This window comes from Setaria viridis, chromosome 3 (assembly GCF_005286985.2).
Source record: "Setaria viridis chromosome 3, Setaria_viridis_v4.0, whole genome shotgun sequence".
NCBI lineage: Eukaryota > Viridiplantae > Streptophyta > Magnoliopsida > Poales > Poaceae > Setaria > Setaria viridis.
Genome location: NC_048265.2, coordinates 8,206,513 through 8,230,502, shown reverse-complemented (window position 1 = coordinate 8,230,502; position 23,990 = coordinate 8,206,513). Strand labels below are relative to the sequence as shown.

The 23,990-nt window shown below is 44.0% G+C and overlaps 4 protein-coding genes across 13 annotated transcripts; all 4 read right to left on the bottom strand.

The window, feature by feature from the left end:
- Window positions 1–149: 149 nt before the first annotated feature.
- Window positions 150–3,231, bottom strand: LOC117847764 (protein ALP1-like). The gene has a single exon (XM_034729050.2). The coding sequence runs from the start codon at window positions 2,175–2,177 to the stop codon at window positions 831–833; it is 1,347 nt and encodes a 448-aa protein (XP_034584941.1). The 5' UTR covers window positions 2,178–3,231; the 3' UTR covers window positions 150–830.
- Window positions 3,232–3,454: 223 nt separating this feature from the next.
- LOC117847763 (uncharacterized) lies at window positions 3,455–6,608 on the bottom strand. 2 transcript variants are annotated; one of them, XM_072292645.1, is made up of 9 exons: window positions 6,255–6,608; window positions 6,107–6,161; window positions 5,852–5,925; window positions 5,648–5,778; window positions 5,461–5,527; window positions 4,673–4,971; window positions 3,910–4,515; window positions 3,731–3,818; window positions 3,455–3,644 (listed from the first exon to the last, which is right to left on the bottom strand). In XM_072292645.1, exons 1-9 carry the CDS (start codon window positions 6,352–6,354, stop codon window positions 3,589–3,591), a joined length of 1,476 nt encoding a protein of 491 aa, XP_072148746.1. In that variant the 5' UTR covers window positions 6,355–6,608; the 3' UTR covers window positions 3,455–3,588. The 2 variants fall into 2 exon arrangements, with proteins under 2 accessions (XP_072148746.1, XP_072148747.1); XM_072292646.1 differs by having other exon boundaries at window positions 5,898–5,925; window positions 6,255–6,272.
- A 554-nt stretch (window positions 6,609–7,162) lies between these two features.
- On the bottom strand, window positions 7,163–8,758 carry LOC117847765 (uncharacterized). The gene is made up of 2 exons (XM_034729051.2): window positions 8,532–8,758; window positions 7,163–7,616 (listed from the first exon to the last, which is right to left on the bottom strand). The coding sequence occupies exons 1-2, from the start codon at window positions 8,659–8,661 to the stop codon at window positions 7,333–7,335; spliced, it is 414 nt and encodes a 137-aa protein (XP_034584942.1). The 5' UTR covers window positions 8,662–8,758; the 3' UTR covers window positions 7,163–7,332.
- A 2,142-nt stretch (window positions 8,759–10,900) lies between these two features.
- Window positions 10,901–22,627, bottom strand: LOC117847761 (chromatin modification-related protein EAF1 B). 9 transcript variants are annotated; one of them, XM_034729047.2, is made up of 22 exons: window positions 22,350–22,627; window positions 21,637–21,895; window positions 21,465–21,562; window positions 20,043–21,375; window positions 19,854–19,973; window positions 19,462–19,716; window positions 19,025–19,210; window positions 18,788–18,868; window positions 18,391–18,457; window positions 17,451–18,025; window positions 17,310–17,369; window positions 17,151–17,208; window positions 16,884–17,023; window positions 16,043–16,078; window positions 15,884–15,964; window positions 15,459–15,596; window positions 14,870–14,986; window positions 14,203–14,303; window positions 13,818–14,042; window positions 13,339–13,729; window positions 11,443–12,852; window positions 10,901–11,243 (listed from the first exon to the last, which is right to left on the bottom strand). In XM_034729047.2, the coding sequence occupies exons 2-21, from the start codon at window positions 21,802–21,804 to the stop codon at window positions 11,512–11,514; spliced, it is 5,571 nt and encodes a 1,856-aa protein (XP_034584938.1). In that variant the 5' UTR covers window positions 21,805–21,895; window positions 22,350–22,627; the 3' UTR covers window positions 10,901–11,243; window positions 11,443–11,511. The 9 variants fall into 9 exon arrangements, with proteins under 9 accessions (XP_034584938.1, XP_072148741.1, XP_072148744.1 ...); XM_072292640.1 differs by having other exon boundaries at window positions 11,443–12,843; XM_072292643.1 differs by having other exon boundaries at window positions 13,366–13,729.
- Between the last annotated feature and the right edge of the window lie 1,363 nt (window positions 22,628–23,990).

The following is a 23,990-nucleotide window of genomic DNA, read 5'->3' as shown; positions in this document are numbered from 1 at the left end:
GAAGGCGCTATCACGATTGCATCATTCTTTTTTTTTTTTGAAAAAAATGCTTTCATGTACAACGTCCCTGCAGAATTTGCAGCTGAATTTATCCGTCGAAATTTCTCACAAAACCTGAACACCCGATAAAACAGACCGAAGCCAGCAGATGTTTCAACATCATCATCAACTCGGAAGCCAGTACAGGGCAGATCAGATTCAGGGAATGTCAAACAATTCACACAATCACACCCCGTCCACCAAAGAAAACGGAATGGAATGCTCCAAGTCATGCCATGAACCCCTTTTACATCGCACGCACCTAAGAAATTCAAGCTCGGCCTCTCCTAGTCAAACAACTGAACGAACCACGCCCATTGTCCAGCCAAACCCATCTTGCTATATCCTATTTCTGACACAAAGAATAACCATGCCCAAGTTTGCGACTGGCGTAGAAATGTTTTCTTGAAAGAACTGGATCTTGCACATGACATGAGGAAGTGATATTTTCAATTTCCTTTTCCTCTCTGGAACTGGGTCTTTTTCACATGATGTCATAATAAATAACCAAAGGAAAACGCATGTGTTTCTTTTCTTGCTCTTGGATATGTACTATATACTAATCTAAATCCTGTCAAAAAACGAACCCACGGTTTAATCCCTGTGTATCTGTGTGTTCTATGAGGATGACCTCCCTAAATTATAAAGAATCAATTCCATCGATGATTCCAATGAAAACAAGTAATAGTAGATAAGCCGAAGAGAGAATCGATCGAACCGTCGGCGACCGGCGACGATGCAGGAACGAATGCTTGCAGTGACGCCGTACCAATCCATCGATCAACTCGGATTCAGAAGAATTTGGTGCCGGCGAGGCCGCTGTGGAGAAGGTTGTGCGCGATGTCGTCCCTGGCCTTGCTGGCGCTGTCCGAGCGCACGGCGTTCTCCGGCGCCGTCTCGTCGTCGGCGAGGTCGCAGATGAGGCCCGGGTCCATTTCCTCCCCGCGGGACTCGCAGATGTTGTGCAGCACGCAGCAGGCGCCCAGCACGACGGGGAGGTCCTGCAGCTTCACCTCGGTGCGCTTCTGCAGGCACGCCCACCGCCCCTTCAGCCGCGCGAAGGCGTCGACGGCCACGCGGCGGAGCTCGGCGACCTTCTCGTTGAAGGCGTGCTGCGCCCACGTGAGGTTGGGCTGCGCGTAGGGGGCGAGCACCCAGTCCGTGAGCGGGAAGCTGGCGCCGCCGACGACCCAGGACCCGGCCATCATGCCGGCGGCGGCGCGCTGCTGCAGCGCGGAGCGGTCGAGGACCTGGTCGTCGGGCATGGAGCCCGGCCAGCCGATGCAGACGTCGGTGAAGGCGCCGTCGGGGCCGACGACCCCCTGCAGGGTGATGGAGTAGGAGGTCTTGTGGTTGCGCTCCGTGTGGCGGCGGTTGAAGTAGGCGGCGACGGAGACCTTGGGCGCGATGATGGGGATGTGGGTGGTGTAGATGGCGCCGACGACGCCCGGGATCCCCGAGTCGGCCTGGAAACGGGCCTTGAAGGCGTCGGCGGCGGCGGCGTCGGGCCAGCGGAGGAAGCGCGGCATGAGGAGGTTGCGGATGGCGGCGCAGACCTCGAGGACGAGCTTGTGGCAGGTGGAGATGCCGAGGCCGAATCGCTTGGAGACGAGGCGGAGCGGCTCCCCCGTGGCGAGGCGCCAGACGCAGACGGCGACCCGCTGGCGGACGGGGATGGCGGCGCGGAGCGCGGTGTCCTCCTTGGCGACGGCGGCGCCCAGCGCGTCGCAGAGCATGGCGAAGGTGGCGCGGCCCATGCGGAAGGCGGCGCGGAAGTCGGCCTCCGGGTAGTCGGCGCTGCTGCACTGCTCCCACCAGGCGCGCGACCGGTCCTTGACCCACAGCCGGCGCTGCTGGTGCGGGCTCTGGCCGCTGGCCGCCGCCGCAGCCGCGGCGGGCGCGGACGACGAGCCTCCTCCGCCTCCGGTGACCTCCTCTTCCTCCTCCTCCTCCTCCTCCTCCTTGTGCCGGTCGGAGCGGCGCCCGTTGAGCTGGAAGAGGGGGAGCTCGAGTCGCGGGGCGTCGTTGACGTCCAGCGAAGTGAGGACGCTGGTGGCGGACCTCTTGTTGGCGCTGCCCTCGCCCGCGTCCTCGTCGTCGGCGCCGCGCTTCCGCCGGCGATTCGTCGCCTTGGGCATCGCGTGCAGCCCTGGATTGGATTGGGTTGGATTGGGGGATCGCGGAAGCGGTCGTCGGGGCTCGGCAGGTAACAGGTAGTCAGGTGTGGTGTGGTCAGTAGCAGGAGAGGAGTTGGAGAGAAGAGGACCCTGCCTGGCCTGCCTCTCTGCCTGGGGTCGGAGCCGGTTGGGTTAGGTGGGTGTGAGCGCGCGCGAGGAGCAGGAGGAAGAGGAGGAGCAGGAGCACGGGGACATCGCTGTCGGCCGGAACGAGACTAGTGTGGAAGGGAGCCGGGACCTCGCTGCCGTCCTCCTCCTGGAGCAGGATGGAGGATGGTTTCTGGTTTTGGCTCGTGCGGCGGCGACGACGGCGGCGATCGAGAGGGCGGGGTGGGTGTAAACGCTCGCCCGCCGCGGCGGCGCCGAGAAGACGGCTGGCAATGGCATATGGAGTTACTACTGATTGCTTGCTCTTCGGAATCGGGCAATCAAAGCACCCATCAAATGCTCGCCGAATTCTGATGGCGGCTAAGCTGGGACTGCAGAAGTGCAGAGTAAAAAGTCAACTTGGGCCCTCGCCACGCCATCGCCAGCTCCTGGTATACCTTCACGATTTATGACCAAATTTAATTCAGCGCGCACGTTTCGCACGGCCTGCCTGCATGGCTTTCATAACACATCGCCTTTAAAATGACGCTTCGGGGGTGTTTTGTTTTTTAATCACTCCTAAAATTCCTATCACATCGAATATTTAAATACTAATTAGAAGTATTAAACATAAACTAATTACAAAACCAATTGCACAGATGGAGACTAATTTGCGAGACGAATCTATTAAGCCTAATTAGTCCATGATTTGACAATGTGATGCTACAGTAAACATGTGCTAATGATGAATTAATTAGGCTTAATAGATTCGTCTCGTGAATTAGCCTCCATCTGTGTAATTAGTTTCATAATTAGCTCATATTTAGTCCTTCTAATTAATATCCGAATATTCGAGGTGACATGAATTTTAGGAGATCCTAAAGAACCAACCATTTCGCGCGCCGGTGCGGTGAAAAAACAATCTAATTTCGTCCGGTCAGTCTGCAACCTAACTCAGCAGTTATGAAGACATAATTTGATTTCTTTTTAAATCCACACTGTTGAGTATGTTTTGAATTTTTTTTGCAGTTTTTTTTGAAATTTTAAGCTAATAACATGTGTCTTGCACTCAAATGTTAGCACTTCGCAAATTACTTGTTCTCTAACCAAAATCTACTCATCCAGGAAGCTGAGCCCTGAAGGCTTGAACGTCTCAAGCCGGCTGAAAAGCTGAAACGGCTGATTTGTTGTGAGAGAAAAATATTGTTCGGTGGCTGATAAGCTAAAGCGAACAGAGCAACAGAAAGGATAGGACCATGATAGCATTAAAGCTTGACGCAATATTTCATCTGTTGTTGAGGAACATAGCCCCACAAGCTATTACCACAATGGCAGCACTCACTCCCTGCGCACATCAGGTTAACATAAATGAGTTCAGAAAATCGTCAAACTAACATCAAAATCTGAAACAGACTACCCAGCAAGACTTGCCTGGTTTATCAGCCACCAATTCAGCATAGGGAAACCGCCACTTCGAGATTGAGCAGAGGCAATCGATTCATCATCACCTGTGCTCTGCTTAACAAATTTGAAACAAAAGTAGCAGCAAAGCTCCAAACAGTAAAGCACAGGTATGCATGCTCAAGACCATTACTTCCATTCATACCTCTTGGATTTTATCTGTGTGTTTCATGCGCCCACGTGACTTCCAGTGTTCAAGTTCAAGGAGGTCTTTCAGCTGTTTGCTCGCAGTAGTCACGCAAACATGTGGGTGTATCCAGGTGTTTGATGTCCCAACCAAATAGTTCAGCGGGCGCTCAACATAATCTCTTGAATGCATCCTCTCCAGTGAATAGGAGGGGCCAATGGAGCGCCGATGCTTTGCCTGGGATCCCCTCTTAGTTCGGTTCAGCTCATTTTCTCTCAGCTTCTGTTTGCTTGCTCTGTCACTGCTACTGGACCTACCGCTTCTGCTTTCAGTTGCGCTTGGTATCCCAATTTGTTCAGGTGCACTGGATTTTTTATGCTGGAACAAAACCGTCTTTCCTGACCTGTAATTTGAACCTTTATCATCTCCAAAAGGGATGATTGCTTTGCCTGTCTGCGTACTACTATTGCATGAATCGGTCAGTGATGCATCAATCAACAAAACCGTCGTTCCTGGCCTGTAATTTGAACCTTTATTATCTCCAAAAGGGACGATTGCTTTGCCTGTCTGCGTACTACTATTGCCTGAATCGGTCAGTGATGCATCAATCTCTGAAGCCACACCCTGCAGGCACAGGGAAGACAGAGTTACCGTGCATGTATTTCACATTACCCGATATTATTTGGCCGACACTAATCCAGACAACAGAAGGCATGCTCCTGATAAATGAAAGTGATTTCTTTTGCAGTATTTAGATTAGGAGGGAGGGGGGGGGGGGGACCTGTGGAGAGGTGCCTTCGAAGGCACTTATCATCTTCTTCACTGAACTACTTGATTTGCTCTCTACTTTACCGTTTCCTTTCTGGGAGCCACTGGGATCTTCAAACCAAGTATTTCTAACACCCCTTTGCAGCAACAAGTCTCTTGAGGCCTTCATCCGCGGATCCACACTTATTCCAGAGAACACTTTCCTCTCTTGCAAATCATCCAGTGACACACTTTTCCGAAGCTTAGGTCGTTCATCTCCTTTACTTCGAATGTTGGGGATCTTCTCTATGAGCTGTTTAGACAAGGGGCTGTCTGACGAAATTTCAAAGTCATCTATGAGAATTAGGAAACATAACTCCCAAATACTCTTCACATAAACTACAGACTTCATTAGTAATTATGTTTTACATTCCAGTTATGTGAAGGCTAGGGCATGTGCCAAGTTCCCGTGTGTTCAAGAAAAAGAAAGACATGTGCTAAGATATTGATGGATCATATGCAAACAACTAAATGCCTAAACCGGTAAATTTCTAATTGAATCCACACTGACAACACAGATATGCAGACGATGACTACTGCTTGAAGCTCTGCATGACATCAAAGAGAATTTAAAGGAATACTAACAGTTCCGTATATCTCGTATTATTAGCCTATTTGGAGACAAAGGAACATCATGACACCACAAGTAGTATGATTAGCCTATAATACCAAAGCATATTATTTGTGGAACAGATCTCCAACTAGTTGTTTGCAACTAACATGGGACAAAACTTGAACTAGTATAGTATGTAACTAGTGTACCTGGAAAATTGAGTTCATAACCATCCCCAAGTAGTTCCTGCTGTTTCCTTTTCATTGCAGAGTTTCTCTAAATAGAAATAAATAGTACGAACACAGATTATACGCATACTCTACTATTATTAATGAAATTATCGAGAAATTTGCCCCTGGAGTTTTAATAAAGGCATCCTAAAATGAGACATCTTACCATTTCTTGGATCCGCTTGCGGTCATCATCGTTGAGTAAGAACTGCACCTGAAGAATTATTTCTCCTCCACTATCAAGAGTAAATACTGCGTTCATAGTTCCTGACTCCACGATCGTTTTTGTCTTCAGCTCTGTAGTGATTTCCAACACATATCACTTAATGGATGCTGATAAGTACAAGCAAAGACAGTGAACCAGTTAAACCTGATTTTGATATCAATTCTCTGTCTGCATTGTACAGCATTATTACCATACTCTCCCGAAGCGATGTAACAGGGCTGCAAACATATATTTGGTGTGAGATAACTTAGAATTTTTCCTTCGCATGCAATAGGTCAATTTTAACACATGTATGCAGAATTGAAAAGAGGAACAATATGGAACCTTGGTCCTGCATATGATGAAAAATGAAAGATACACTAGCCAAATTTCAATCAAGGCAATATGGAATGAGCTTACATAGATAAACCATCTTGTTCTATGTTTCCACTATATTCTCTTTTGCCCACAGCAACTGCATCCAAAATGAGGTTTACATATAATACAGAAAAATTAGCAAATATTAAAACAAAAAAGAGGAAAGTAAGTAGTATTAAGAGATCCAAACCTTGCAAGAACAGCGGGGTGATGGCCGGTGGTTGAGTGGCTGCATAGTGAAAAGGAAAAAGGAAAAGAAAACGACCACAATCAGTTCTTGCTTCCAACATAATAATACAGCCATTTTTCAGATATTAGAGTAAACATAATTATGAATCATAAATAAAGACAGAAAAATTTCCTGATATTTGGATACTGCCAGGCATTCTTCTTGAATTCCTGCTTGGTGCTGCGTAGAAGCCCTCCAATTCTAATCTTCTAGAGCATAGAGATGAAGGCGATACACCAGCTGCAGCCAGTGGATGATGTTCGGGTGAGCTGGGACTTGTGGCTGGCTATCCGTTGGCACTGGGTCTCCTGGGACCACAGGAAGGGTTTAAGTTTGGCTTATTCTGTTGCTATCAAAGACCTATGCCCTGAAGAAATCACCACAGGGCCTGCATATTGAGAGTGGTTAAGAATATCCTGAATACGGCTGGAGCCCACTTGCAGTCTCAACAATATGGTTACGTGGCAACGATGGGCTCACCCATCAAAGCCACAGAACATAAATTATCAACAGAACAAATATCAGACGGAGGGTGTTTGGTTCGTGTAGTTGCTGTCACATTGAATATTTAAATACTAATTAGAAGTATTAAATATAAATTAATTACAAAACAAATTACACAGATGGAAGCTAATTCGCAAGATGAATCTATTAAGCCTAATTAATTCATGATTAGCACATATTTACTGTAGTATCACATTGTCAAATCATGAACTAATTAGGCTTAACAGATTCATCTCACGAATTAACCTCTCTGTCTGTGCAATTGGTTGCAATTGATTTTACAATTAGCTCATATTTAGTCTAAATATTCGATGTAACACGAACTAAATTTTAATCTGTAGAATAGAACCAAACACCAGATTCAATGCAGCCAATGCAAGTTTCCATGCACACAACCTTCGGACTTGAGGAGGTCAAATCATCGAGATATCAGCTTACAAGATAGTACAATACTGTGGTACACAGTCCAATCAGGCTCAACCACATTCCTGGTGACACACCAGATACAAGAGATCCGGAATGACAGCTGGTGAGCTTATAAGCTTGGCAGGGATCCTGCTCGGATAAACTCCTTGAGAAGGGCCTTCTCCTCGTCGAGTTTCTTCTTCTCTGCAGCATTGCGTGGCTTGATCTTCCGCTTCTCTTCCAGCATCCATTTGTAGAGGTGGCGCTGCTCGTCTTGGGGGATTGGTGGGAGCTCCTTTCTGGGCACATTTACTGGTTCGGCAGGCTTCCCAGCAGATGAGGTTGATACGGTGGCAGGATCTGTCGCAGGGTCCTTTCCAGAGTCCTTTCGGTAGGTCCGCACAAGTACATAAACTGCATGTTATAGGAAGAAATTAATTAAACTAACCTTTTAAAGATATTTTGAGCAAGCAGAAAAGGTATGTAGAGGTGCTAAGGAGTTACAACAAGTAACAGCCTTCAGGGAACACCAGTGGCTCAGCACTTAAATCCTGTGCACATTTATCTCTTTAGCGCAAGAAACATGCTGAGACAATCATGAACAAATGCTATTCTTCTTAATATTAATGATACGCAGTTCTCCTGCGTGTTCGAGAAAAAAAAATCATGAACAAATGCATCTGTGAATCTACATTGCTACACTAAAAATGGTACTTGAAATTTTGGTTATGCCCCATTTTTGCAGCTTCCTTATTGTTCTCTGAACTATAGGCAGCAAGAATACACAGCCTAAACCATATGCCAAAACTCAGACCATAAGTACCTGATTCTGAAGTCAACTAACTAGAAAAATGAATTCTGTATCTGAGTAAATATGTAGAGTAGCCACTGCATGCAACAATCGAAGTCGCCAACAGGAGCTTTCTGGCTCAAAATGTAGAATCGGACACTACTACTGGCAAGTAGTAAAATAGCGGCTCATCGTACAGGAGCTTGAATCAGCACAAGGATCATTTCATTTCCATGGCTTGCCGCTCTTGCCACTAAAATTGGAACCAAATAAGATCTCCCAAAAGGATCTTTTAGTTCCCAGATTGCGAAGTCTCCTCCGAGTACAACTAGGCAGAGGCAGCGGCATAGAACCAAACTGGTGGGATGACAGATCAGTGCCAAATGGCCCCATTGTTCCCAACACGGCATCTGATTGCTACCTAGCTGAGCTAATCAGAAGCAGGACGCAAGCTCTCGCACGAATCTGCTGACCGCAAATCCAAAGCGAACTGAGAGCGGGAGGGAGTAGGGAGGAGGGGGAAGTCGAGGCGGCCTGACCTCCGACGAAGAGATTGGCGGCCAGGAGGAAGGGGAACATGCGGCGCATGAAGCCCTTCTTCGCCCCGGGCGGTGGCGGAGGCGGGGGCGGCGGCGGGCCGTCAGGCTTGGGCTTGCCGTGGGCGGCCATCGAGATTCTCGAGGTGGGATTTGTTTTCTTTTCGGGGGTGGATATGTTGGGTGGCGTGCGAGTGCGACCGATGACGATGAATGAAAGTGATGAAGGGCGCTCGCTATCTCCCTCTCCCTCTCTCCCTCCTTGTCAGCCGTCATCAAGCATCCATAAATATTTTCGAATTTTCCATAAAAGAAAGTAGCAGATGTGCATTTTTCTTATTTTTTCTTTATTATACGATGTAGATATTTCCAAAACTCGTCTTTTGAAAAAGGAACTATTTCCAAAACTTATCTCTCTTGAAAAAGGAACTATTTCGGCTGCTAACATAGTTTTTTTTTAAATGGAGCTGCTGACAGAGTTGCCAAAGATGAAAGCTCTTGTTAGCTTAAAGTAACTCCAAGAGTACCTAAAAAGTTCTTCCTCAAAATTATATATTGGGTTCTTCCAAAAAAATTTCTCCACAACATATCAACTCACAGCAGATCGCTAATAACTTACTCTCAATATTTCTGAACAGACCACATCATCATAATTGGACTCAGGACTGGTCACCTGCCCATCGCGCACGCCAACACCGCGTGCTCGCCAGGGAGGTCGAGGCGTTCGACATCCCGTTCCAGTTCAGTGCCGTGGAGGCGAGGCTCGATGATGCTCCGGCAACTCCTCCGCGTCAGGTCCGGCGAGGCGCTCGCCATCAGCGTGGTGGCGCAGCTGCATCGGCTCCTGGCCGCCGCCGACGCCGCGAGCAGGAGGCACGTCCCGGGCAGCAGCTACTTGACCCCTCATGGCGCGGTCCAGCCCAAGCAGCTTCGGCGAGCTGCTGGAGCGGGAGCTGAACATGCGGCTGCAGCTGAGCCCCGACGCGTCGTCCGTGGTCTCATCGCTCTCGCCACATTCCCCGGTGATACATTGACCTTCTAATGCTCTGTCTAACCAAAACCCAAATAGCCTACAGCTCAATACAATGCACTTGGGCTTTCAGTAATCACTTGCTGGCAGGGTGCACGTGAATTTTTAATTCAACATTAGAACACACAGGGCTGTTCGCTTCAGCTTATAAGCCGGCTGAAAAGCTGAAACGGCTGATTTGTTGTGAGAGAAAAACACTGTTTGGTGGCTGATAAGTCGGTTGAATAAGCTGAAGCGAACAGGCCAAAAATTCGTGAACCAGCCTGCAAAAAATTCACAAATGGGAGCCATGAATGGGAAGGTGGGGGAGGGTGGTCGCTGAGGCTCACATCTGTTCCCCCCTTCTCCTGCTTGTGAACGACCAGCGGCAGATGGTCAATGCCCCTGTGAAATAAAATCAATCAAAGCAAGCCATCGGAGATCTGCAAAAAATCGAAGGGGATGTTTGATCATTGAGTTAAAGTTTAATCCATATTACATCGAATCTTTGAAGGCTAATTAGGAGGACTAAACATGAGTTAATTATAAAACTAATTACACAAACGGAATCAGGGTTGGGTGGCACCCCTCGCCCCGCCGCCGGAAGACTGTCGTGCGCGCGGGAAGACTCTCTCTCCGCGCGGTTTTTTTTTTCTTTTTTTTTCCTCCCTAAACAAGGTATTAGGAGTAAGATTGATTCCTTTGGAGTTGCTCTTAACCCAGGATCAAACTTGTTTGATTTAACCCCCTATATTCCTGTTAGGTTATGTGGCGCACGTGAATCTTATGCGCCCTTGACGTGTTAAAAAACTAGGGAAAAACCACCACATATAACAATAACAAAGCTTAAAGCCATTTCGCGACAAATGTCCAATCCATTCGGTACAAAAACCACCGAATGCGCGCATATTTAAATGAATTTGCCCGTTTGTGTTGTAAAGTTACGGAAGGCCAAGCTCATTAAATCAAGCTCGTGTAGGTGCTAGCTGTTTCGTGGCTCCTAAACGAACATTGACCCTTTTTTTATTTAAATCCATGTAGCTATATGAAACTAAATCAAAAGACAGAAAGGAGAGAAAAACATGCTTAGAGAGTTCAAACCAAATTAACTTGATAAAATCATCATCCCACAAATACATAATCATTAACTAGGCAATCCATCATCGTCCACTACAAAAATCCAGCACAAAAGGCTCCCCTTCCGGTAAGTTAATTAGTTAGTTCATTTTTTGAACTAAATTAGCTTCTCCTAAATAAACGTCTTAAGGTCAGTACAAGTGCATAACCGATGCAGGTGATCCAGTTCCAACAATTGGTTTCGCTTCGTTGTCCCAAACCCAGACATAACAGCATCAGACAACACTTCTAGCAAAAAGAGCTCTTTTGCATTCACAAACCTAAAGTTAAACATACATAACTACACATACATACACAAGATAAATAATTAATCCCGACTTCCTTCTCCTTCCTGACTCTAGAAGCACGGACCTCATATCAAAATATACAGCTGGGCCCAGGTTTCTGGGTTACAATCTAACCACCACCTCCACCTATCTTCTACATTCCAGACCGCAAAATAACCCAACTTCGAAAGATGGGGTCTAAAATGGCACAAACAATTATCTACCTGACATCAAGGTGAGTACAATTAGCTAGCTCCAAGTAAAATTAAGCACTATCGTCCACAGCTTCCAAAGAACGGACACCTGGCACCAGATAAAAGATCACAGGGTCAGCAAACAAAATCCCAAGAGCTAATGACATTTGCTCCTAGTGGTTTCAAAATTTTATCTTGCAGCTCCAAACCCCTAATATGCCCATCTATGTAATGAAGAACACTAGTGTTTAATGCGCAAGTAGATGGATGGAAAAATCAAAGCGACAGCAACATCGGAGAGCAAATACCTGTACAGTAACTTTACAATGGAAAGAAGGCTTGCTATCTGAAAATGACCAGCCCAAATAAATTAATGATCAGCCAGGCCCGGAATTTGAAGGAGTATATACACTGCCTTGAACAACTGGTCTCTGCTGATGCTGAGACTGCAACAGCTGCCTAGCTTGTTGGTTCCACTGGCCAACAACACCATGACCATGAATAGGAAAACCACCAGAAACTTGTCTTTGCAGCAGCTCTTGGCTAGATAGTGTTTCATTCCCCAAAGAAGGATCTTTAGGAGAGGTAAGCAGCTTCGATGATGGGGTAACTGAAGCTGGATTGTGTGATACCTCCTGCTTCTGTGGGTTCACCAATGGCACTACAGGGCTGCCTGAATCTGCACTCTGTGGCAAAGATGTTGGGACCATCTGATTGTGTTGGACTTGATCTATGTGCAAGTCTGTCCTACAGTCAGAGTTCATTTGGCGGTTTTGTTGCACCATTGCTCTCTCGATGCTATTTTGTGATGGATTAATCTGCCGTTGCTGCAGCTGTGTGGTCAATGTCGATTTAGAAGGAAGTGGAGCTTGTTGTGTAGCTAACAGAGTCTGACTCAAAGAACCCTGCATCAAGCCTTGGTTACCAATATCTTGCACCTTCTTTGGTGACTGAGGCAACGAAGTGACTAGCTTAGGTTGATTCCCAGGTTGAGGCGTTGAAGGAGTTGGTACTGTATTAGCAGGGAAAACTCCTTGGCCATGTTGCACTAGTTTTTCAGGGACGTGCTTTTTTGGTGGAGTGGAAGCAGCATTGGCTGGAGTGCTATCAATTGGAGTCTGGGGCATTAGCATGTTTCCTCGTCCTAAGCTCTTCATAAGCTTAGCTTGTTGACTACCTTGATTCCTTTGTTGCTGATTTTGTCTAGACTGCTGTTGTCCCTGTTGTTTCTTATGCTTCTGTTGTGTAGTACTGGCAGGTTGGTTGGGAGATGAAGAGCTATCCGGCACTTTTTGAGCAGTTTGCCGTCGTTGATGCTGTGGTTGTGAACAAGGGACTGAATCGGCAGCAGATGCTTGGTTCTGCTGTAATATTTGAGTATTATTCTGTACATTGGGTACTGCAGTTGCTCCAAAAACATCACTATGCTGTTGAGGTGCCATACGTTGTTGCATTTGTCTTTCTTTAGCCAAAGCATAGGCCTGATGTTGTGGGCTTGAAGTAGTACCCTGAATCTGAGAAGGGTGTGAATTCCCAAACATGTGTAATGATTGTGACATCTGATGTGGCTGTTGGGGTAGCTGAACAGGTGAAGAAGCTGCAACGCTCGAGAATGATGGATTCATGCTGCTGAACTGGACGGTAGCTTGGCTACTTCCTTGTGCAACCTGCATGTCAAACTCCGGCATCTGCCTATGCTCTTCCATACCCTGAACAGGCTACAAGAGAATTTATCATCAGCAACGCCACCATTTTTTTTTATTAAGGGCAGCTTCTCTTTAAGCACAGTTATTTAAAATTTGCTACAAGAATTACTTGAACCACCATTTAATTTAACTTGCACAACAGACAAAAGTAATCCAAATGTAGCTAAGATGCATTTCAGTGTGCGTGAACATTTTTCAAACTTCAACAGGTAATACACACAGAAGTATATAGAATACTGATCAAACGAAGTAAAATGAATAAACGAAATCTCAAACAGAAAAACTGAACAGCAATGTTATAACAAAAGGTCTATGTGACTTTTTTTGGTTTACATACATGCAGCTAGTTAAATTTGTGCAGTAATAAATAGCAAGCCACGCTCAGTAAACCTGAACATAAAACAGTGGGGTGTGTGGCTTGGAGATGGTAAACAAAGATGCTAGTTCCGTCCATTTTAGGCAATCTATAAGCATACGAAACGTAAAATAGGAACTCACACGAAGTGTCTGCATAGGATCGCGTACCCTCAGGATTGAGTTTCCAGGACCAGATATGGCTCCAGTATGGACACTTACTGCATTGGGCACACCTTGCCCCCTGTTGGGCAACATATTTCCAGATGAAACTGTATTTAGCATTGCTGGTGAATTAATCCTTGGAAAGCCTGGCTTGGCAGCAGGCATGCCTCGATTTAGTCCTGCCACCGTTCCCATACCATGGGCAGCAGGCATCATATGAGCACCACGATCAACCCCAGCAGGAAATGCTCCAGGAACAGGACCTCCAGGTTGCTGAATATTTCTGCCATTGACCATCTGATTAAATTGAATCTTCAGTTGCTCATCACCCTGTAAAGTAGGTCTAGGAACACCATATTTCTGAGCATCCCTGTACCAGTGGCACAAAGAACAATATTATGCACCAACTTTACACACACTCCATTTAACACCTCTGGGAAGAATACTTGATCGTTTACCTAGGAGTATTCAATGTTGAAGGTGACGGCGAATTGCTGCCCAGAACTAAACCAGGAGAGCCTGGTAACCTGGAATTCAGATTTGAAGTAGGAATAGAAGGACCAACAGAACCCTGATGGTGATGGTTTGGCAGTGTTATTCCATTTGTATGAGAACCTGGGTAAACACTGCCAGGTGTAATTGAATCAAGGTTTGGACTTGTTACATCACAAAGATCCAGGGGCCTGTTTAAGTTTAGACAAAAAACATAAAGAAGAGGTTGAGATGTTGTTTCATGGGTACGGAGTGATAATAGAAACTATATAGCATATATAGAGGTTGGCATATTTCAGATGTCCCCAAAAATGAAAATTAAAGCAGTAGTTCAAATTGGCAATGACATACATCAAAGTGCCCCCAGATACTCTGTTTGGGCATGCTTGTGACAGTGCGATAACCTGGGAACTATGTGGCTGCATGATTTGCTTGAGCTCCTGGCGATTACCCTTCATGACAACAAAATCCAAGAAAGGCAAAACTGTAAGATATAGTAGTAATGTAGTTAACTTGTCTGCAGCGGAATGCAAAAAATACATCAGAGTTCACTACCACACCACATTATCAAATATAGTATCAGAAAGAAGGACGACTGAAGCTGTGACAGAAAGTATGACAAGGTGAATACATGGCTTTCTGGAAACTTCTCTCCCATTTTGCCTATCCAGACTCTTTCTTGAAGTTTGTGTGTATTTTGTTTGTATGCCATGTGGGCACATGTTGAATTGTCGAGCTGGAAGTTTTATGATAGTCATCAGAAGTCGTAGTCTATTGTTACAGTGTCATGAAAAGTTTTAGTTTTGCGAAATTATACATTAAGAACTGTCCATGCACTGAAATACCATGTTACATAGACATGCATAGCTCTAACAGTTAATATAGTCAAATAGTGTCCATAACAAGCAATAAATTTCAGATAAAAAAAACACTCCAAGCTTTTTGCAAGTAGGCCATAATAAAAAAAAGTGCAGCATATCACCAATCCTCCATTATGAAGATAAAGGAAACTAATAACCTGTCTACGCCTGGCATGCACTTGTTGCATGAGTAGTATAATTTTTTCAAAATGTGCCTTAAGATTCTCTTCGTCATTTGGTCCTTGAAGCCGCTCGAATAATTGCCTTGCGCTACCCTGATGAACATACAAATACCAATGTTAAGAAACTCAAAGGTCTGTACTCCAAATTAGTCTCCGATATCGTGGTGGTGTTGATGAAAGCAGACTCGGCCAAATGAAAGAGGCGCTTCGGATAGGTAGAAGGACTAATTAAGTCTATTGGGTTCGGACACACCAATAAGAGCTTGTATAGTTTGTATAGCGAACAAACACTAATAAAGAGCTTAACCACCTGTGAGTGGATCAGCCTACTCCTTACAAGTAAGATACCTGCGCGATGCTAGGACAAGAGAAATCAAACCATTTGCAAAAGAACAGCTGAACTTTTTGATTCTCTTTCGCACCACTCCTTGACATAGTACAATTTTTTAGGAAAGTATTGCAGGAGCAAACTGAAAAGCTCAATGGCACATCTGTGTGAATTGCACCCCACATACATGCCTGGTAGTAAACGGTACCCACAAAACAAGGTAGTGGGGGAACATGCCTTTGGAATGCCCGGCAAGGCGTTATGGTAGTACTGAGATGAACCGGAGTCTTCTGCACTGTCAGCACCATCACCAGAACTTCTATCCACAAGAACCTTGTGGCGCTCCTTGCATTCTTCAGGTTTCCTATGTACAGACTGCAGAGAAGAAAAATATGAAGCCCAAGATTCAGTTTGGTAAAGAAGATAAATCGTGACCCAAATTATTATGATAAAAATTAATGCTATAGGAAACAACAGAAATGCATGGATAAAAGTAGCAACTTAGTTACTACAAATAGAAACAAAGCAAGTGCTATCTTCCAGACTACAACCAGATTATCAGAAAATATATAGAACCCAGGTATTATAAATAAAAAAGATTCACACTGCATGTTTTAAGTGAGATGACAAAAGCATGTCGCATACATTGACAAAGAAAGTACCTTGAACTGCACGATGCTATTAATTGCGTCGCTAACTAGCTCCCAGTTTTGACCCATATCATGGACAAGGACTACAAGAGCCTGAAATATTCAAGACATTTAAGTCACTACCACAGATCACAATGAAGAACAAATATATCACTTAAAGCACAAAAGAACCTGATCCTCGAAGCTTGACCATCCACCAGAAGTCATCTGCCAAAAGCACCATACATTTTGATAAGCATACTAGCAAATTATGGGAAACACTACCCTTTCCTATAACGCAGCATGCAACGGTAAACAAAGAAAAAAAATTATGGGAAAGAAAATCCTACTTGTAGAGCATGTGTATCCATGAAATATGATGCTTGAATGTATGCAATACTCTCATGCGGTAATGCAACCACACGCCCACAACCCAAAACAAACAAAAAAAGAAGAAGAAGGGTCGCAACAATGTGCCAAAAATTCCTCTACCAATGCTTCGAGGATAGATTAGACTACACTCTATGAACTATATGAAATGCGTTGAACATAAATAAATGGAAAAGCATAGGGCATAGAAAAGAAAACTCCCTCACTCTAGACCACAGTTGAGAAGGTTATGAACCTGCTTTGCTTGACAAATTGCAACAATTCCACCAATAAGGAGCAATAAAAGGTAAGACGAGGTAGCAGTAAAATTTCTGAATACAATATTTTTCTTACCATAGTCTATCCACTGGCTGTTTCTAGATTGGTCCTAGTTTTCCCATTATACAGTAACCGCATTGGCCAAATACAAATTAAGCCTGACTAGACCAGTCATTGACAAGAGTAGCTTACTGGTCTATATACTAGTAGTAAGAGGACCGCAGAACATAGCAAATGGACTATCTAAATACTACAATTATGTTGGCATGGGATCAAATAAACAGGCAACACAGCTGACAAAAGGGTCAATTCAGTATATGTGACAAAGGTAATGGCCAAGAAAGTGAAAAGCATATGATTCCAACATAGAGAATAATAATAATACCTTTAGTGATTTGCATTTTCTCCCACGATCCCTATTAGCAATGAAGTTTATAAATCTAGCAGGAGAAGCTTCTTGTGAAATATCTATCCCTTGCCTCACCATTTTAAGCTTCTTAGGAGCATGTTGACCACCATATGCAACTATGGATAAGATCAATACACGAAATGTGAGCCATTTGGCATGCCCCAAATGATATCAAGAGCATGTAGCTGATTTATGTATGACAGCTATATGAGCACTATATATAAATAAAGAGGATGGAGGTACCACTGTTCCCATTTGAATCATATCGGTGGACATCTGATCTCTTCTTCAGATACTCCTTCTGAAAAGAAATTTTGAAAGAAAAAAAGTTAGGGCTAACACTCCAATGCGCCATCACTACCATAGATGGAGTGGATGGGGGTGGGGGTGGGGGTGTTGAACCTGCTCATATTTGTTAGTCAAGTCAACCTGCAGTCTTGGATCATACATACGGCCCTGAAACTTCAGGAGAATAAATTTGTTTCAAGAAAATATTGCAAATAAGAGTAACAAGAGAGCACCGACGAAACTTGAGGAATTAACCTTTACAGAAGTTGGCACAGAGGAATTGATTGTATTTTGAGCAATCTTGTATCCTGGCTTCTTAAACTTTTTCTTCTTGTTCGCTTTAGTGCACACTTCGCTAGCATCATAAGGCAGTTGTCTATCTGAATCAACTGTAGATTCAAAATCCGTGTTCCTCCATGGGCCATGCAACGAACTTTGATCATCTTGGTAGGAGTTTGTGTCTCCACTTGAAGCATCTGTCTTACTTGTGACTTGGGTTGGCCCAGTAGCACCAGCATGAAATGGGCTTACAACTCGTTGCCTAACAGCTGTACGGATGCGCTTTGGAGGAATTGCAAGGAAAGAAGTAGGTCTTTTGCCATTCGATAACAATGGCTGGTTCCCTGACTTGCTTTCCAAGCATGGTTCATAAGGCATATCGGTACCAATTTCATATGGCCTTAAAATGCTAATCCTTTGCTGCATTTGGTGTTTCTTCTTGTGGCCCATATTTGATAAGCAACCACCATCATATGCTTTAGGAGAAAGATATGTACACGTCTCACCTTCATCCTCCTCATATGCATTCTCCCAAAGCAAATCTGAACAAACTGTAAAGAAGTTAGAACGGATATGAAGTGCATAACAACATCATAAGTTCATAACAACATACTCCCTCCGTTTCACAATAGTTGTAGTTTTAGCTTTCAGCACACGAATTAAGGAGTATTAAATAGAGAAGCTATTCCCTCATTAAGTACATCACAGTCATTGATGGCTTGCATCCCCATTAGCTGGTGGATTTGGCTAGGGGGATGTGATTGGGTGTTTTGGCTACACTGATAAAGAGTATGGAGTTAATGATGCTTTGGAATGTGAGAGCTCCAACCATTTTGATAGAATTTTTTAATCCTAGAACTACGACTATTGTGAAACGGAGGGAGTGCCACATATTTACGCTGCTGATACATTTTACCTGCAGCAGAATCACACACAGATGCCTCATAGTCATCGTTGAGTTCAGCGTTGCCAACCTCCTGAAACTAATACTTGGTAAATATGTTTCACAAAAGAAAATGCCAAAGCGGTGAATATGGTGAATATGAAAAGTAAAGCAGTGTTCTTAAGCAGTGTTCCTCTAAGCATTGATGCCATACAGTGCACAAAAAAGCGCTCAGTATTATTATGTTTATAAATCAGGAGGAAAAATTGAAGACCAAAGTACCAAACTAAGATAAACTTCCTTAACTCGGCAGTGCAACTTGAGGTTCAACAACTTAACAAAAGCCGCATAATGGGCAAAAAGGCTAAAAGGAGGAACCAAACTTCATGATCACTAAATCTTGGGAAGTGTGCATAAAGCTTATCTTCACCTTGTGATACACAGAAAGAGATTCCAGAGACTCCCTGTATGCCAGCATTAACCCAGGTGCTACTGTATAGAAGAGACTTTCCTGAAAAATACTTAAATAATCAGAACAGAATGCTGTTGCTAATATCCATGCATAGCTGGCAAACCAGAGTAATTGTTTCTATAACTGTTCATCAGGGCAAAAGATGAAGTTACGAAATAAATTAATCATAAAAAACACAATGTTTCGATAATTTACTTCTGAGAGATGATCAGACACTTTCAAGATTCCAAAGTCATTCAGCCTCTCAGGAGTAGGTGGGGCTTCAGGCAACACATGAGAATCAGCTACTCTACTGTTATATTCAAGAAACCGAACTGCATAACCCAGAATCTGTGACTGCCGAGGCTGCCTGGATTCTTTGGCTTCCAGTGACTTGTAAACCTACACAGATAGAATACATGGAGTTTACAACAACAAATCAAATGGCAAAGAAGAAGAAGAAGAATCCGAAGTTCATATAGTGAACTGAAAATTCAAGGTTCTAAAACCCCTTCAATACATTGGCATTAAAAAAATTGAATATATGCGATGAAATGAACAAAAATGCAGCATATCCCATGAGAAAAGGTTATGCCAGACTAGTTTCACCATGAGAAAAGGTTATGCTAGACTAGTTTCACACTTCTACTTACATGTTCTTTTTCAGCTTTAGTTCCAGAAGGCTGCGTCTCCTCCAGCATAGTTGAATTGTGTGCTTGCATCATTTTAGCTGTGTCAGCGGTTTGTAAAGCCTCAGCTGAACGCCAGAAACTCGTGATTCCCTTTGCAATGATTTTCATAACAGCTTTCTGCTTTCTCTGAATGCTTGCTTCTTCAAATTTGCCCCGACCATCAGAAGCAATCCAATGGCACACTTTAGCTGCAGCCACACTTTTCCAAAGTCGCTCCTATTAAACAGAATCAATGAAACAAAGCAATCAAGTCAGTGTAAATAGGAAGACTCTGCATATTAGCCAAGGACAGTAATCAGATTCATGTACGTACAAGCGCAAAGGAGAAATATGGAGATAACTTGCGAAAGTACCTGCATGAAATCATTTGCCATCCAAGCCATCTCTTCAAGTACAAAATCCCAGTGACTCTTACTCCTCTTCTCTAAAGCAATATTACAATGAGATCGTTCACCAGCTCTCTTAATACTCGCCTGAGGAAAATTATTCTTTCAGAAACAAGATTATGCCAGAGAAGAACAAAATATATAAAATAACTATACCTCTATAACATGAGCCTCTTTAAGAACAGAATCTTCATATGCCTTGGATTTTTTAAGCTCATTCTCTAAGTTAGATTCACCATATTTTGGTGAAGGCAAAGCTTTAGGCAAATCAGTGCCATCAGAAATAGGATGGGCCGATTTCAAATCCCCAACACAACTATTTTTCCTATCCGAAGCTGGACTTTCCTCAATGTTCATGGTTTGGCCAGAAGACAGGCACCCTGTGTCCTTCTGTGCAACTGTTGCACTGTCACAAATTTCCATTTCATCTTTCATGTGAAGAATATTATTGGCTTCAGGCTGTACAAGATCGGAACTTTCCTTAGCACTATAACATCTACTGCTGTCTAGGTCTTCATGAGACTTTACATCAATCTTCGCTGCAACAAGATTGGTGTCCCCATCTGAATGATTATCAACAATATTCATGGGGCCTTCACAAGGTGGGCCCACTGCATTTTTAAGTGAAGTAGAAGCTTCTACAGCACAGACAAGAACTTTCCTCCTGCTATCAGGTTGCCCTGCATGGATATGGGCCATATGTTCATCCAAGTGACCATAGTCAGCCTTCTCATCAACAGCACATGACTCTCTTTCATCATGTGTAGATGCACTAGGATAACAAGGCCTAGGAACCTTTAAACTGGTGTCAGGGGTTTCTGCAGATGCAACTTCAGCGGTGATCTCACCACACCCAACAGGTAGCCGATTGTGATTTGCATCAGTTGAAGATACTTCTTTAGCTTTACTATTGTTGTCAGCTTGCTTTGCTTCCTCGTTCACCACACATTCACTTTCATGAATTGCTTGAATCCCATCCAACTCCATTTCTGCCTGACCATCAGAAGCTGCATTCTTTGGTGCATTGTCACAGTTTGATCCAGACTGTTTTATACTAGAAACAGATAATACACCATGATCACCTCCATTGCTTTTCCGTAGTACACCGTTTTCATCCTTAGTTTCATAAACTTTGGCAGGAGGTATAGAAGATCTAACAGAAGCAACATTCGCACTCTCCCTACTTGGCTTTGACCTGTTGCGCCGAACATATGCCTGGCTTTTGTCTCCAAGACGTGATAAACCTGAAACAACAGGTTTTTTCGCATTTTTGTGACCATCGTTGGGCAAGGACTGCTTGGGTTGGGCTGCATTTAATCTTTTGGTTCCTCTTTTTACAAATTTTTCTTCTGCAATGCCATTGTTACTTCCATCCAAAAGCATAAGATTGTCTGCAGTGTTGGTTTCGCGGCACAGTGAACTTCCTGGTTTGCCAGTACTCTCAACTGAGTCTCCATAAGGCGATGCAGGAAAACTACCTTTAGCGTCACTGCAATTGAAGGCAAACAAAAGGCTCCTAAGTGAAATTATGATTCATAAACACTTCCATGAAATGATACAGCAGGAAGCAACCATTACCTTATCACATTTTGTGCTTCTGTTTGATTTGTAAGAGAAGCGGAGTGTACACTGACTGTTTCTACATGTACAAATTTGAAATCCAATGGGTTGCCTCCCTGCAATAAACAACAGTAAGTAGGTACAATGATGGCAGAACTCTAATCCGAGAGATAACAAGATGCAGGCATACTTTCTCTAGAAATTCCAACTCTCTCCTCCGTTCTTCACGAACATCAAACTCCTGCCTGAGTTCCTCCTGAGCTTTCTCGATGGACAGACTGCGGGGTGACAATTTGGTGCCAACTCCAACACCATAATCAATAATTCCACCCATTGAGCACGGCTCAGCATTCACCATTGAAGAAAAGCAGAGGCAGGCATTGCCTGCGCGTCACTGAGAGTATTGCAGATGGCACCAACAAACAGAGGTATCCTTCCAACACAAATCACTGAAAGCAAAATCCCAAACAAACAACAAAGAAAAGATGGCATCAATAAACCAAGAGAAGAAAAAAATGATATAACAGCAATGGCACGGTGCATCACAAGTGTGCATTTCGGCATTTTATATATTATTGGACGAATTTAAACTAGTGCAGTATGCCAGTATATTGTAATGTATCTAAGGTTACACTACATTTGGGCATGTTGGCGAGATTACATAGGCACACTTATCAGCAGGTCAAAAATTGAGCACCCCAATGGCATGAAATGGACCAGAAATGAAGCTAAGGGTCATCGTCTCCATCCTGCGCCAGAGCTTCCTCTGACAGAAGTCACAAGTGGCACACTCCAGCATTCATAACCATTGCCCACACATCCCAACGGCTCAGGTAACCCTGGGGCACCTACGCGAGTTCGAATGGGGACCTAAACAGACGTGCAAACGAGGATGTCACGTACCTTGGGGCTTGGGCCCCTGCGCCCTGAGCTAGGGTTAGGGTTTGGGGCAGAGGAGGCCGGGCAGCTGCGGAGGAGGGCCAGAGGGGTTAGAGGGGCACTGGGGAAGGCCGCCGGAGGATTGTACCGCTGAGGCGGGACGCGAGGCGGCAGCCGGAGGAAGGTGTGGCGCCGGCGGGGCGGAGCGCAGAGGCGGGAAGGAGCGCGAGGAGAGGGAAGCAGTTCGGGCCTGTGCGTTGTTGTCCGGGCGGGGGTGCGGGCGTCCCGTGTCCGCTCGGCTCGCCTCGTCTCCTGTCGTGGTGCGGTCTGACCCGATCGCTGTTGTGTGGGGTTCGGCTCGGCTCGAGTCGACGCGACTCGACGCCACGGGGTTTATATGTTGCTAACTTGCTATATACTGTACATGATACATCTAACATGTTTGCTTTTAATCTTCTAGCTGAGTTTTTATTGTTCTATTTAGGCTCCTTTATATTAACAAAAAAAACCGCAATTGAATACTAATTTCTTTTCAAATACTGGTTTGATCCTAAAACTTTAAGTTAGAAGATGTTGTGCAGCGTTAGAATAGACCCTCAAGTTTTAAGTTATGCATTTTTCAATGATTTAGCAAGATTTGAATTTTTTTTCAAGATAGAGGATGTGATGTTGTGCCACATTTGAACAGGCTCTCTCGAGTCTTTGAGCTACGCATTCTTTGTTAACTTAGCAATATATTAAATTGTACAACTCATATTAAGAAAACGACACTTTTCAAATTACAAGACATGAAATTAGGAACTTAGCAATATAGCCGACTTTCTATGCCATCTTTGTGACAAAACAAATGGCATCAAACAATAATGCTACGAACATAATCAGACTACAATAGCTTTAAGCTGGAACAATGCCACTTAGTTTGCACTACCTTTATTTAAAAATGGCGTCTGCCAAACAGTAGCAAGCTCAAAAGACCAAACATTTAACGGTCACTCTCTCCATTCCAAACTACAAGTCGTTGACTTTTCTAGATAGATAAATTTTGCTACGTAGAGTATCTCCAGCAATCCCTCAATAAATATCTTCCGATAACTAAGTTAACGGGGATTGTTATTGGAATAATTGTTTTCAGTCTCCCAATAATCTTGTCCCAATCCAACTACCAGGCACAACACTTTATTTTTAGAGAGTTAGGGTTAATTAATTATTAGGAAAGTGACAAGTAAAGAGAGTATGATGGAGCACTATTTTTTTTAATAACTCTCTTAATATGGTAGTTGGATTGGGGAACGGGGTTCTACTTCATCCAATATGGTAGTTGGATTGGAACAGAGTTACGCTGGAGTATAGAAGAACCTAAAATAATGCTCCAGCAGACCCCATTACCTTTCTCTTTTCCCAATAATTATTAGGATAACCCGATAATTCACCCCAAACTCTCCCTAAATAAAAGAGATGTGTCCTTCCAATACGGTAGTTGAATTATGATGAGATTATTAGAAGACTGCAAAACCAACTCTCCTAACAATGAAAGGGATATTGGATAATTCTCATTACCCAGTTATTGAAAATATTTATTAAGTGATTGCTTGAGATACTTTAACTAGACATAATGTATATATAGATATATAACAAAAATTATGTATTCAGAAAAAAATAAAATAG